Source organism: Girardinichthys multiradiatus, chromosome 20, assembly GCF_021462225.1.
Source record: "Girardinichthys multiradiatus isolate DD_20200921_A chromosome 20, DD_fGirMul_XY1, whole genome shotgun sequence".
NCBI lineage: Eukaryota > Metazoa > Chordata > Actinopteri > Cyprinodontiformes > Goodeidae > Girardinichthys > Girardinichthys multiradiatus.
The window spans coordinates 8,867,684-8,881,224 of NC_061812.1; the positions used below are offsets into that span (position 1 = coordinate 8,867,684).

The 13,541-nt window shown below is 39.7% G+C and overlaps 1 protein-coding gene across 1 annotated transcript in view; it reads left to right on the forward strand.

Annotated features, from left to right (window-relative positions):
* The window catches only part of LOC124857368 (tubby-related protein 1-like), a 30,445-nt gene that overhangs the window by 2,104 nt on the left and 14,800 nt on the right, over nucleotides 1-13,541 (forward strand). Inside the window, exon 2 of the mRNA XM_047348591.1 lies at nucleotides 11,022-11,078. Within this exon, the coding sequence (XP_047204547.1) occupies nucleotides 11,022-11,078 (57 nt within the window). The remainder of the gene's footprint in view (nucleotides 1-11,021; nucleotides 11,079-13,541) is intronic.

A 13,541-nucleotide genomic window follows, 5' to 3' on the forward strand; every position in this document is an offset into this window, starting at 1 on the left:
GTTAATTTGGCTTTTGGATCGTTATCCTACTGAAAAACCCAACAATGACCAATTATCACTTTTTAGTCAGAAGCCACAAAGGGGAATGGTCAAAGATCCATGTTCCAACCTTGGAAAATATAGCTGAAGATCATGCCATCTCAATTGGCAAAAGGAGGTTCTACAGCAGCTGTGGAAATATGGCACCTATAGTTTTGCACAAAAAAAAATAAAAATACTTCTTAAAGTAGCATTTTTTTCTCGACTGATTAGAGGTTGGAATTTGTTTTTAATTTTCAGTGTAAGATTATGCTGCTGCCATAAAATTTGAGTTCATCATCAAGTTGTGAAAACATTTTTACCAAGGGTGGAGTAAAGCCTAAAGGGGTGCTTTGCTTGGAATAGCCAGTAGTAATTTATTGGAAAATGGTCAGTCTCACTGCTTATTAGCATATGATGAAAAGGACTGGTAAAGGAGATTCCTCTTTAATGACCTACACGTTGAACACTCTCTCATCACAAAACGTGTTTCAATTCAGTCTATCCAACATGGAAATATCAGTACATAATATAGCATAGTAATGCTGAACTTTATTTTTAGCTTAAAATTTAGGCCTGGATTTATTATTTAAATTTTTCTAGGAAGGCTTTGGGTACAATATCGCCAGTTCACTCTTCAAAGTAAGTAGAAAGAGAACAAAAGACACCTTTAAAAGTACATTTTCCATTTTAGGAAGTTGTTTGGCAGCTATATGTAACATCTGTGGTGTAGCATGTGAACTGCTTACTCTTTGCTCTGCCTGCCTGTAAGCTCTGTCTTTCTTTTCCGTGGAGTTATGGTGCAGCCAAAGTAATGTTAAGAGTTTGTCAAAGGAGTTGTTTGTGACTTATCTCAGAGAAGATATTGTTTATAATTTCCAGTATAATGTGACTTTTTCCATATACTGGTCCTTCTCAAAATATTAGCATATTGTGATAAAGTTCATTATTTTCCATAATGTCATGATGAAAATTTAACATTCATATATTTTAGATTCATTGCACACTAACTGACATATTTCAGGTCTTTTATTGTCTTAATACGGATGATTTTGGCATACAGCTCATCAGAATCAGAATCAGAATCAGAAAAGCTTTATTGCCAAGTACGTTTTTGGACATACAAGGAATTTGTTTTGGCGTAGTCGGTGCAATACAGTACAAGTTAAACAGTACAAACATATCTACAATATAATATAAATATAAGTGCACAGTTTTAAGTGAGTGAGAGTAAATATAGAGCAGTATAAGATGCAAGAGCAATACAACAGTGCAGGTGATCATTGTGCAAGTAAAGCAGTGCAAGTAAGCAGGAGTCCAAGCTGAGCGTTAATGTAACGCAAGCTGAGCGTTAATGTAACGCATAGAGTTACATGAAAACCCAAAATTCCTATCTCACAAAATTAGCATATCATTAAAAGGGTCTCTAAACAAGCTATGAACCTAATCATCTGAATCAACGAGTTAACTCTAAACACCTGCAAAAGATTCCTGGGGCCTTTAAAACTCCCAGCCTGGTTCATCACTCAAAACCCCGATCATGGGTAAGACTGCCGACCTGACTGCTGTCCAGAAGGCCACTATTGACACCCTCAAGCAAGAGGGTAAGACACAGAAATAAATTTCTGTACAAATAGGCTGTTCCCAGAGTGCTGTATCAAGGCACCTCAGTGGGAAGTCTGTGGGAAGGAAAAAGTGTGGCAGAAAACGATGCACAACGAGAAGAGGTGACCGGACCCTGAGGAAGATTGTGGAGAAGGGCCGATTCCAGACCTTGGGGGACCTGCGGAAGCAGTGGACTGAGTCTGGAGTAGAAACATCCAGAGCCACCGTGCACAGGCGTGTGCAGGAAATGGGCTACAGGTGCCGCATTCCCCAGACCTGGGCTACAGAGAAGCAGCACTGGACTGTTGCTCAGTGGTCCAAAGTACTTTTTTCGGATGAAAGCAAATTCTGCATGTCATTCGGAAATCAAGGTGCCAGAGTCTGGAGGAAGACTGGGGAGAAGGAAATGCCAAAATGCCAGAAGTCCAGTGTCAAGTACCCACAGTCAGTGATGGTCCGGGATGCCGTGTCAGCTGCTGGTGTTGGTCCACTGTGTTTTATCAAGGGCAGGGTCAATGCAGCTAGCTATCAGGAGATTGTGGAGCACTTCATGCTTCCATCTGCTGAAAAGCTTTATGGAGATGAAGATTTCATTTTTCAGCACGACCTGGCACCTGCTCACAGTGCCAAAACCACTGGTAAATGGTTTACTGACCATGGTATCACTGTGCTCAATTGGCCTGCCAACTCTCCTGACCTGAACCCCATAGAGAATCTGTGGGATATTGTGAAGAGAACGTTGAGAGACTCAAGACCCAACACTCTGGATGAGCTAAAGGCCGCTATCGAAGCATCCTGGGCCTCCATAAGACCTCAGCAGTGCCACAGGCTGATTGCCTCCATGCCACGCCGCATTGAAGCAGTCATTTCTGCCAAAGGATTCCAGACCAAGTATTGAGTGCATAACTGTACATGATTTTTTGAAGGTTGACGTTTTTTGTATTAAAAACATTTTTCTTTTATTGGTCGGATGAAATATGCTAATTTTGTGAGATAGGAATTTTGGGTTTTCATGAGCCGTATGCCAAAATCATCCGTATTAAGACAATAAAAGACCTGAAATATTTCAGTTAGTGTGCAATTAATCTAAAATATATGAATGTTAAATTTTCATCATGACATTATGGAAAATAATGAACTTTATCACAATATGCTAATATTTTGAGAAGGACCTGTATATTTCAGTAGAGGAACTAAGGGTAGACATCTGGAAGTTGCCCGTTTTTAGTTTAGAGTGAAAGCCACTTAAAGTCCATTGAAAAGAAGTCTGTTTAGTGTGCCAGTCAGAAGCTGGGACACAAGCTGGGTAAGTGCCCAAGTCTAAACGGGGCCATACTCTGACAGAGATGACTGAGGCCAGACACTGTTATAGTAGATGGCAATGGTCAACCTATGCAAAGGCTAGGTCCATTTGCATAAATTAACATGTGAACCACGTTAGCTGAAAGGAGGCAGGGCTTTTCATTAACATCCTGAATTCTTTTTTACCCAATTAATGCCATTAGAGATTGAAATGTTTTGGCAACCAGGGTGGCTGTGGCAGCAGTATACCCTGCTGCCACAGCCACAGTCAGTGGGCATAAAAAAAGAAGACTGGGGCTTCAGATAGCGAGATATCTTAATTGAGATGTTGAATTATTAATCGGATGCAAAATGGTATCAGATCCTTCTAACTCTGGCTTGCTAGCAGCAGTTATCAATTAAAACATTTTTTATACCAATCCAGTGAATACACAAACAGATTTTGGCATGAAAAATTAATCAAAAGTCACTATTTGTTGGAGTTTACTTTTTTAGTGTCTGTTCCAGCTAATGAGCACACAACACTGGAGTTGCATTATGTGGTGCTTCACTGTGATTTCTGTTCCTATTTTGCAGAATATTCCTGTCTTTGAATTATGTTTACTATCATTTAAATTTAAGAAACCATAAATTGCTGCTAAATTTTCCCCCCTCTAACAACATGTTACCCAACCCACTTAATATTTGTTAAATAAAGGTAAGGGTCAAATGTTTATCACTTCAGTTTGTGTCCATCTAATTCTTGGCAGTGTTACTTTATAATTCATTCTGGGGGCAACTGGCTAATCATATTAAATGAAAATATTTCTTCCTCTCCGTCTACTTTATAATTAATAATTTACAAGTATGTCCCTGCAATGCTGTGTTAGTTGTTGGACTCTTTGCAGCTGCCCTTATAACCAGACCAAGCTTAACTTCCTCAGGTGCGTGTTGAACATTCGCCCAAAGTGAAATGAGATTGTTCCTATAGGTTTTCCAGTTTCCATCTGCTATGAACAGAAGATAAATCAAGACAAATCTGGCTGAAGAATCTAAATGGGCCCTGAAGGTTTTTTTGTTTTTACACTGTCAAAAATAAGACCACAGAGAAAAATCCTTATCTCATGTTGTGATTGGGCTACAACCAACCACCAGAGAGGAAAACCTGGAGAAAGGGATTAACAGTACTGCTGTGTTTGATTGCCTTGGTCTCCTAGCAATGATACTGGAAACTGAGCCTGGTGCTATGTGCTGTTAAGGCCCTGACTAGCTTCCATGTCATCTTTGAGGAGCACAAAGCTGTTCCCACCCCCACAACAAAATATCTATTTTGACTATTTAAGTACTGCTACACTTCAGGGTTTTTAGTTTATCACACCTTTATTATCTGCATCAACTGAGTTGAAAAAGCAGCTGAACATGGTAGTATATAGAGTCCATTTCTTTCGGTCATCCTTCCAATCTTTAAAAGATTAAGTTGAGGCTGTGACTATATTATCCAATGCACGGTTTAACAATGGATGCTTCCACATGTTTTTTATCTGTATTTGCTTTGCGAGAGGCAATTTGTCTCCATATAAAAATTCTGATCCAAAAGTTGTGCACAGAATTTACTCAATGCATCATGGGTTATAGGTTGGATAAGCTAATGTTAGCAATGCAGCACAGCTAGTAGTTACAGGAACTTAGATAATTAGCAATATAACTCTTATATACCAGCTTTTGTAGAACTTGCTGTGGTTAGTAATGGTTACCATTGTTTCCAAATTTCCACTGGAGTTAGGAATCAGATTTGTGACTAGCTGAAACAGTAACAGCGTGGTAAGGTTCTGTAGAAATGAAAAACTCCTGATTCTATTATGTGTTTTTTAAACCACACAACTGAATTCCCCTGTAATTGATTTTTCAGCATTAACCAGACTGAGTGGTATATAACGTACACAGTTGGCAGGTCCACTACTAACATTATAAAACACTCCAGGCATGATTAAAATAAAAATGTAGACCAGTACCAAGGCTTTTGCTGCAGATTTGTACTGTGAAAGTATTCTTATGTCATGTAGTTTAGAAAAGTAGTCAGTGATGGTAATATTTGGAACATATTTTTTAAGAGATGTGAGTTGTTTGTAAGTACTTTTTATGGTTTGCTGACGGGTTTGCTGCTTGATATCAGTGCAACAGCTTTGATAAGGCAGTGTTTTAAAGTTTGTTTAGCAAAGCACTGTCAGTTTTGAAACAGTCATTTAATGGAAAACTGGCTACAAAGATAAAGACAGATGGTAAAACACTGGCAAAATATTTAGAGTGTGTCTAAAGAGATCTCTCACAGCTTTTGCTCAATGGTTTCTCTTGCTATTCTTTTGTAACGGCTGTACTCCAAAGAGTTTGATCAAGTGCTGTTTATAGCCCCTGAAACAGTTTTGCTAACAGGAAGAGCTGATTAAGTGCGTGCAGTCTGACCTGATGAAAGCAAAACGAGACTTTGATCCTGGCGACCACAGAGTCACACCAGCCATAGGGAGGAGAGAAAGACAAATAGCGGAAGACGTGGCTTTCCAAACAACATGTCATCAAGCTGTATAGCAAGTTCATCTGAGGAGAACTTGACGGGAGGAGGAAATGGGCTCATTTTTTTCTCTCTCTGCTCCCACCCACTTACTTTTTTATCATTCACACTTTACTTTAGGCCATATATTTGTATAATGCATTTAAATAGAAGCCCAAAATTTGACGACACCTTTGTAGCTGGCATGCACAAGTTTTTATCAGTTAATTTATGTAAACCTATGCAAATGGATGCAAAAACTTCAGTTATACTGTAAAAAGAAACTGAGTGGTATGTAATAGATAATAAGACACCTTTTTGTGTAGATTTCAAATACTAAATATGTGTGTTTTCCTGTCTAAGTGATTGTAAAAACAGTGAGAACAGATCAAATCAATTTGATCTGAAGCACAGTTTCCTTGTTCAGGTAGCCAAGCCTCTTCATAAGCACAGTTTTCTCAGAAAAATCTGGTTTGGTCTGGTTTTTTAAAACAGGTTTATCAAACGCCATCATCCAAGAGCATAATACAAATTGTCTGAAAGTTGTGATGAGTACAATTTTCCTAAAAGGTCTTTGAGTTTTGTGGATAATTCTTGAAAGCTGGTAGTAGTTATAGCACTAGAGCACCTTTTTATTTTTGAACATTTGTAGTTTAACTCTGTATGCATTTGAAAAAGACCACATTATTCAAAGTGCTACTTTGTCTTATTGAAATGGAAATTATTCAGATTTTTGAATTGTTTCTGAGCAAAAGAAAGATTTGTGCTGCGGGGAGGGTAAAATTAAAAGATGTGTACAACACCAACAGACACAGATAAAGGGAGACCTTGATACAAAAAGACTATGAAGGCTGAAATGGAATCAAAAAAAGAAATTAGAAATACCTGAAGTCTTTTTATGTCAAAATCAGGCTAGCGATCGCACACGAGCAATAAGGAAATGGGGAAAAAAAACAAAAAAATATTCATTTGAAAAGAATGCAATTCCACACCTCTTTCTTTCGCCTGAGGAACGAGGGAAACGCTGAGCAGTGTGTAAGCAAGCAACCCCCCTTGAACAAGGGCTGGGGCTTGAGAGCAGCTTTTGGGCCATGCCCTCCTCTCTCCCTGCCCACTTTCACCCGATTGCCAAGAAGCACAGAAAACAAGGGAGGAAAAGAAATCACTAAGTGAGAAAAATTCATTTTCATGCATCCCAAAAATGTATACAGAAACACATTGATTATGCTCTATGTATAAAATGATTTTAGCTTCGACACAGTTATAGTTGGCTAACTAAGCTTATAATTGCAGCAGCTATATGAGATGTAGATTGCGTCAGCAAATAAATATCTTACTTGACTTAAGGAGAAAAATAACAGAGAGTTCCTATTGAAGAAATGCATTAGAAATGAGTACTTACATGCTGTCTGGTAACAAAGCTAAAAGGGTTGACAGATTTATCTGCTGCTGGCCAAACAGTTTTGTGCCGAGTTGTCCTGAAGCCAGTGAGTTAAAGGCTTCTCTCAGAACCGTGCAGTAAAGCCTTTTGTCAGCAGTTGGCTTCATTCCCAGGTAGTACATGCCTCACAGTTCCCATTTTCAGTAGTCGCTCCAGACGCCTTCAGTTGGTCTGCACCTGCCTTTTTTTATGCAGACTTTTTACAGAAAAGAGAATGGTCACCCCTGGAATTCATTAATTTAACAGTATTTATGATAAACTGGAGTTTAATGTAAACACAACAGGAAATCAATCGGTGTAGGATCTTTACACCTAAACATACTCAACCAACAAACTGTATCTTGGAACTCTAAAGCAAAAGTAGGACAAGACTAAGGGTTGTTCTCTGAAAAGGCACAAATCCTGAAAACATCAAAATGACCAAAATAATAGTTTGAGCCGCACACATAAATATCAGTATCTTTTATCAGGCAATATCCAAGACAGCTCTCTGTGTGACGTCACGACCCTTTGTTCTTTAGGCAGTTATTTCTTTGCGTGTTTTTAATCCTTTTTCATTCCGTCCTGTCATCTTTCCAAAAAATGTCCTCCTTTTCCTTGTCTTTATTCATGCAAAAGCAAAGTATGAATGACTTTGCTGACGTACACCAGGCAGCTCTGAAGAGAGAAAAGAAGACAGCAACAACAATCTCCCTTTTGCTAATCTCACTGTGTCTTTCTCTTCCTGTTTGTGAGCACTGAGCTTGTAAAACTTTGAGCTCCAACGATTTGAGCCAGCCTTCATTGGCACAATTTCAAAAAAGCAATGTCTGTCTCAGGAGAAAAAAAGAGATAAGTTAAGGGAGACAAATTTTAGAAGGTCTGGCTTTTGCTGTATCTAAACCCCCAACTCCACCCCCTCTTTTTTGGACCCTCAAGGCATTGGCACGCTAAGGTTTTTTCTTCTGTCTGCCTTCAGGGTATTTTCTGCTCAGGCCAGCTTAGCTCCAAGGCTTTCTGTTATCTAGATACACAGTAATTTGAATTACTCCACAAATTCTGATCTTGATGAAACCAAGCACACAGACAGAAGGAAATGCAAGCAGCAGCACTATTTCCTGGATGTACCAAGCTCTCACGGGGCTCAGCACTGCTTGTGTTACAGTTCACACAAGCTTCTGGCTTTGAGGACTCTCATCTAGACGCTGGTGTTGCTCTCCTATAGGCTCAGTATAGTATTGTAATGACTTTGTCTTACTATATACTCTAAGATGTATAATTGATGATAAATCTTTTTTTTTTTTTGTACAGTTGTCAGTTTTGATGTAAAGTTTGAACCAAGTTTAAAGTGATTCTTGCTAAGCTGTCATCCAGACCTGTCTGGTTTCCTTCCTAACCAGTTATACCTGGTGACTGACAAATCAAATATCCTTTTACATTTTAACAGCCAAACTCAAATGCTTGGTGTTGATTTCTTCACTGATTGGCAAGATCTAAGGTAGGTGGAGCATTAATCAGAGAAGTATCAAAGAGTCCCACAGTAACTCTTGAGGAGCTGCAGCGATTCAGAGATCAGGTGGGAGGAACGACACAATAACTGTTAGTCGTGTTCTCCAAAATCTTGACATTGTGGAAGAGTGGTAAGAAGAAAGTCGCCATTGAAGAAAAGCCATAGAAATTTCGTGCAACAATATGTTTGGTTTGGCTATTAGCAACTTTCAATAATTATATTTAATAATCATTAACAAAATTATTAATACATTTGGAAAGTACAATTTTCAGTCAGACTAGCAAATCAGAGCAGCACTATTAGGCAACAGTGACAGATATCATTAGAAATTAATAATTAACAAAATTACTAATAAAGGTAGAACATAAAACATTTTAGTCAGACTAACAAACCAGGGAACTACCTGAACAGGAATCATTAGTCAAACAACTCAATCTGTCAGGTATTGTCCAGTGAATACGAGCCCAATATGGTGTGGTATTGTAGAACAATAAATGGAGGAGGTAATTTGAGCTCTGCAAGCCCTGCACACATATATAGAATAAACACAAACAACTTTCCAAAGTATACGAATTTAACAAAAATAAGCCAAAGTTAAAATATTTTAATTAACAAACTCTTTAACAAGGCTAGTAACTCTTCAACTAACTACTAAGTAAAAATGAAAGAATAACGAAAACAAACTACAAATAAAATGGAAACTAGTATAAAACTATAACCAGTAAAATGATGCGATGATATCACAGTTCAGTGTTGATGTTTATGTTTTTTTATGAGGAATTTCAAATGAGACCAAATTAGTTTTAAAACTAATTATCAACAACAATCTGCCTGTGTTTATACAGCTAGTTCACAATGCAAATCAGAAATCAATAACCTTTCTGACAACTGATCCTTAATAGTTAATAAACAGCCATCACAGGGAGTGATGGGATTTTAAATGGAGTTGACACAAGATGAAGGAAAATGGATATAAATTTGACCACCTTCACGGCAGATATGATGACATCAAATTCGGGACTAGCCAATTAAGCTAGCACAAAGGAAAACGGATGTTATATTCAATTAGACTGAGCTTGAACTATTTTGCATGGAAGCAAGGTCAAAATCTCTCTCTTTATATATATATATGCATATATATGCATATGCAGCTAAGATAATACTATTAGAAACTGCTTTGGGATTATTTCAGTTGTTACGGACATGGAAACAGAAATGAAAAGAAAAAAAATAAGAAGCACGAAAGAGACAGAGGTGGGGCAAATAGGAAAAGTGGAGAGAAAGAGAAAAGAATGGAGGAAAGAAAGAAGGATGAAGAGAAGACAAGACAACACCCTGCTTGCTTCTACATCTGCAGAAACATTCATATTACCAGCTTTTTTAGCAAAAAGTGCACGGTACTTATGAATGCAAGATATATTTAGCGGCTCAATATAAAACATTTGTGTATCTGTTAACACCTGAGTCTAAACACCTGTGGGTCTGAGTGTGAGCGTGCTTGTGTATACAAGGTTTCTCCATAAAGATATGCAATAGTGAGTGTGAGGAGCCACAGACCTGCCCCCCTGGACCCGGGACAGATATGGAGGAGATACGAGTCGTAGACATCCAAAGGCCCCCCAGAGCACAGGAACCCCAGGAGAACCATCGCCGGGACTGCCGTAACCTCCTCCAGGGAAGAGCAGTGGAGAGTCCCAGGGGAACCACCCAGCAGCCATAGTGCAGAGCCCCAGGAAGCTGCAGCAATGAGCCCACAGATGCTGCCGTCAGCCGTCTACGCCCGAGCAGATCCAGCCAGAGACCCGAGACTCCGGGACATATCATTCCCCAAGCAGAGGCCCGACAGAGCCCAGGGGTCCAGGCCCCGACAAGCAGTCACCGGGAGTGAGCCGGCACACACCAAAGCACCAAGCCCCGGACACTGAGATCCACAAGTACACCAGCGGGCAGAGACACCAACCACTGGCAGGTAGTGTGGCAGGGGAGAAAATGGGCCCCACATTTGATGGGGGGCCTAAACTGATCCAAGAGAGGGAGCAGTCCAAGGCCCAACCTGACACAAAAAACAGTCACAATCGCATATTCCCACCCTCATGCGTACACTTAAAAACACTCACACCCATGCACCCAACATAAAGACAAACAACAATGGACGTCGTACACTCCCTCACACTCCACATAAATACTCTATACTGCCAGGTCCAGGTGCCAATACCCTATATGGACAACCAGCACCCGGACCCAGGAGGTGGTCCCCTTCTCTCCAGACGTGGAGATAGGCAGACCGCCAAAGCACCAGAACCTGGGCTGGGCTAGCCTGGGCTGGTGCCCAAACCTGAGCGACCCTGGCCTGGACCCCGATCCCCTGCCCTGAGCTCTGTCCCCAACGACCCCATCCTCATCCGGAGAGGTGCCCATGTACAAAAGAGGGGTCTACATGGTCCAAACTAGCCCGCCAACCAGAGAGCCACAGGATGAAACAGTCCCAACCCCCAATTAATTCCAATCCTAACCCCATGAGCCAATACTATGGTTTTGTGCCACTGGTTTCATGACATCCTGTCATTTTGCTTGCCAATCTGACCCACATGCAGAAAACCCTCAGAGAGAAAATTAAGTTTAACGTGTTTATTTGTTCACAGGTCCGATGGAGGTGGGATCTGGGACTGGAACCTCTCGGCTGCATGGAAGGGTAACAGGTAAGTAGAGGATGATGACAATGGGGATTTTGCGGTGTGAGGTATCTTACAGTTTGTTGCAGGTGCTGGTTCGCCGGAGGGGAGTTATTCCGGGTCTGGTAAGTTTGGTAAGCCTGGTCACTTCGATAACTGATCCTTTCCACAGATCAGAGACTTAAGTGGGAGGACAACCAGACTTTTTGACCAGGCTGATACAGAGGATCCAGCCTATCAGCAAATCTTTTATTTTGAATTGCAGTTCTTTGAAGGGCTTGGACAGTTAAATATAGACATATACAAGTTTCATGAGATGCCAAAACTGCAAATAAAAGTGTATATCTGCAAATTAACACTGTTTTTATATGTGCAGCTGTCACATAGCATCTGGCATACTTCTCAGACTTTAAGAAAGATTTTATATTGCAGAGCAATTTGTGTTTGTTATTCTGACAGGAACTGAAAAACTCACAGCTTCTAAGGGAAAACTGAGGGTACCATTAACTCCAAGACTATCACAAGCCACAGTTTAAAAGCATTAATCATGCACTCTAGTTCAATACAGTCCATTAAATTCGAAAGGTCTCTAAAGCACGGAGTCATCCTAACATTTCTTCGTTCCACTACAATGAAACTAGTAAACCCCCAGGAAAAACAAGGAATTTCTCCTGCATCCCTGTTTTCATTACTTGGCACACCTGATTTCATTTTCAGTACCCTGGACCACTTTATACAAGGTCAGGTTTTCAATACAACTTAGATGTTCTTCAAACAAAAAAAGAGTATATTATATAAACCAAAGCTGCCTTGGAAAACAAAGGCAGCACATGTTTAAAAAAGCACATGTTTAATGATAAAAAGCTAATTTTGTGTTAAGGCAAAAAAATAAGTTTTACTTTAGCTCTGAAACAACAACATTTACTTATAAGTAATGTTGATAAAGCTGATCAAATCTGAGAATGTTCTCCTTCTCTGCATTAAGATGGCCATCATTCATTAAGTACTAAAACACTTTTTACAAATCAAATGGAAAGGATAGTTTCTATCTCTCTAAGATCACAATGGCTTCACTGTCGCTCCCTGGAGGTCACTGGCCTTCCGTAGGCTCCCTGCCAACTGCCTTCAACCATTTGCAGAAATGCCAGCAAAGCCATTAGTCTGGAACCTTTTCACACTCAGCAAACTGGACTGCGTGAGCAGAACAGCAATGCAGAGGCACAAAGAGTCTGGCCTTGTAAAACTTATCTTCCTTCTTTATGTCTCACCATGTGTTGTTGATCTCTCCTCTCCTCTCTTAGCTTTTCAGCTCTCAACTGATATGCACATCTTCCAGTACTGTTAAGGTTTAGTGTGTCATGTGTGAAGCATAACAATTAAATGACATGAGCAGCTCGCCATGTATTGAGAGAACGTGTTTGTAAGTCTATGCGTCTTTGTGTACAGCAGCATCTGGTGGCTGAAAGAGGAAATCACACTTTGCTTTCAATTGTCTTTGTAAGAAAAAAAAAGAACACAAAAAAACAATAATAATAATTGTTATTATTAGTATTATTGCCAATCACTTAAAATGTAAAAGAAAAGTATTTAAAATTAATTAAAAGCCAAGAAAATGTCTTTAAGCTTTTCCCCTGCTTCCAGGCTGCTTCAGCAAAATTCTTATTTACTGGTCTAAAACAGGATACTTCTAAATGGAAACGTTCTAAATCAATCTATGTCTATACTCTACCAGAAGGGAGACAATGTTTTAACTGCGTGATTCCAGTTGATGTTTCAGAGCATCCTGTTGTGGTGGTGGTTGATGAGTTGGGGAGGATGGGGACTTGTATTGTTGAAAATCCTCTTTGGATCATGTGACAACTCTCCACCAAGCTGTGTGGGGAATCATCAGCTAGAAAGATAGTCACACTGATTCTCACTGATGCTGGAAAAACGATGTGCTTGTAGTGAATAACATTTGCACAAATTTTCACAAACTGGTAGACCCTGGATTTGACCTCTCTCCACATGAGTTATGCTTCCCGTTGTGAAAAGAGATTAAAGTAATTACCAGCCTACAGTTTGTCAACACTAAAGCTTTTAAAGTTTGGCTCACATATTTCTCCTGAAGTATTTGATTTACTGGTTATATTATATTCTTTATGCCTTCCATTACTTCTGAGGCTTTGTGGTTTTCTGAATGACTATAAACGCCTCACTAAACCCTCTTTCCACTGTTCCCAGCCAAGTGTTGCTAAACCAATAAGATGCAAGGGAAGGCAAAACAGAATGTACTACTTAGACACACTGACCATGCTCAGCCTGACCTGTTCAGTTAAGAATGATACTTACTTCCACCAGCAGGCTAATCTTCTGGTGGACATTCACCAGAGTTTTATCATTTTTATTTTAAAGTCTTATAATACAAATCTGTAAATTAGTCAAATTTAATCCTACAGCAAAACACTTACTGAAGACAATTCCGGGGCAATGACCTCCTTAGCAGAGGAT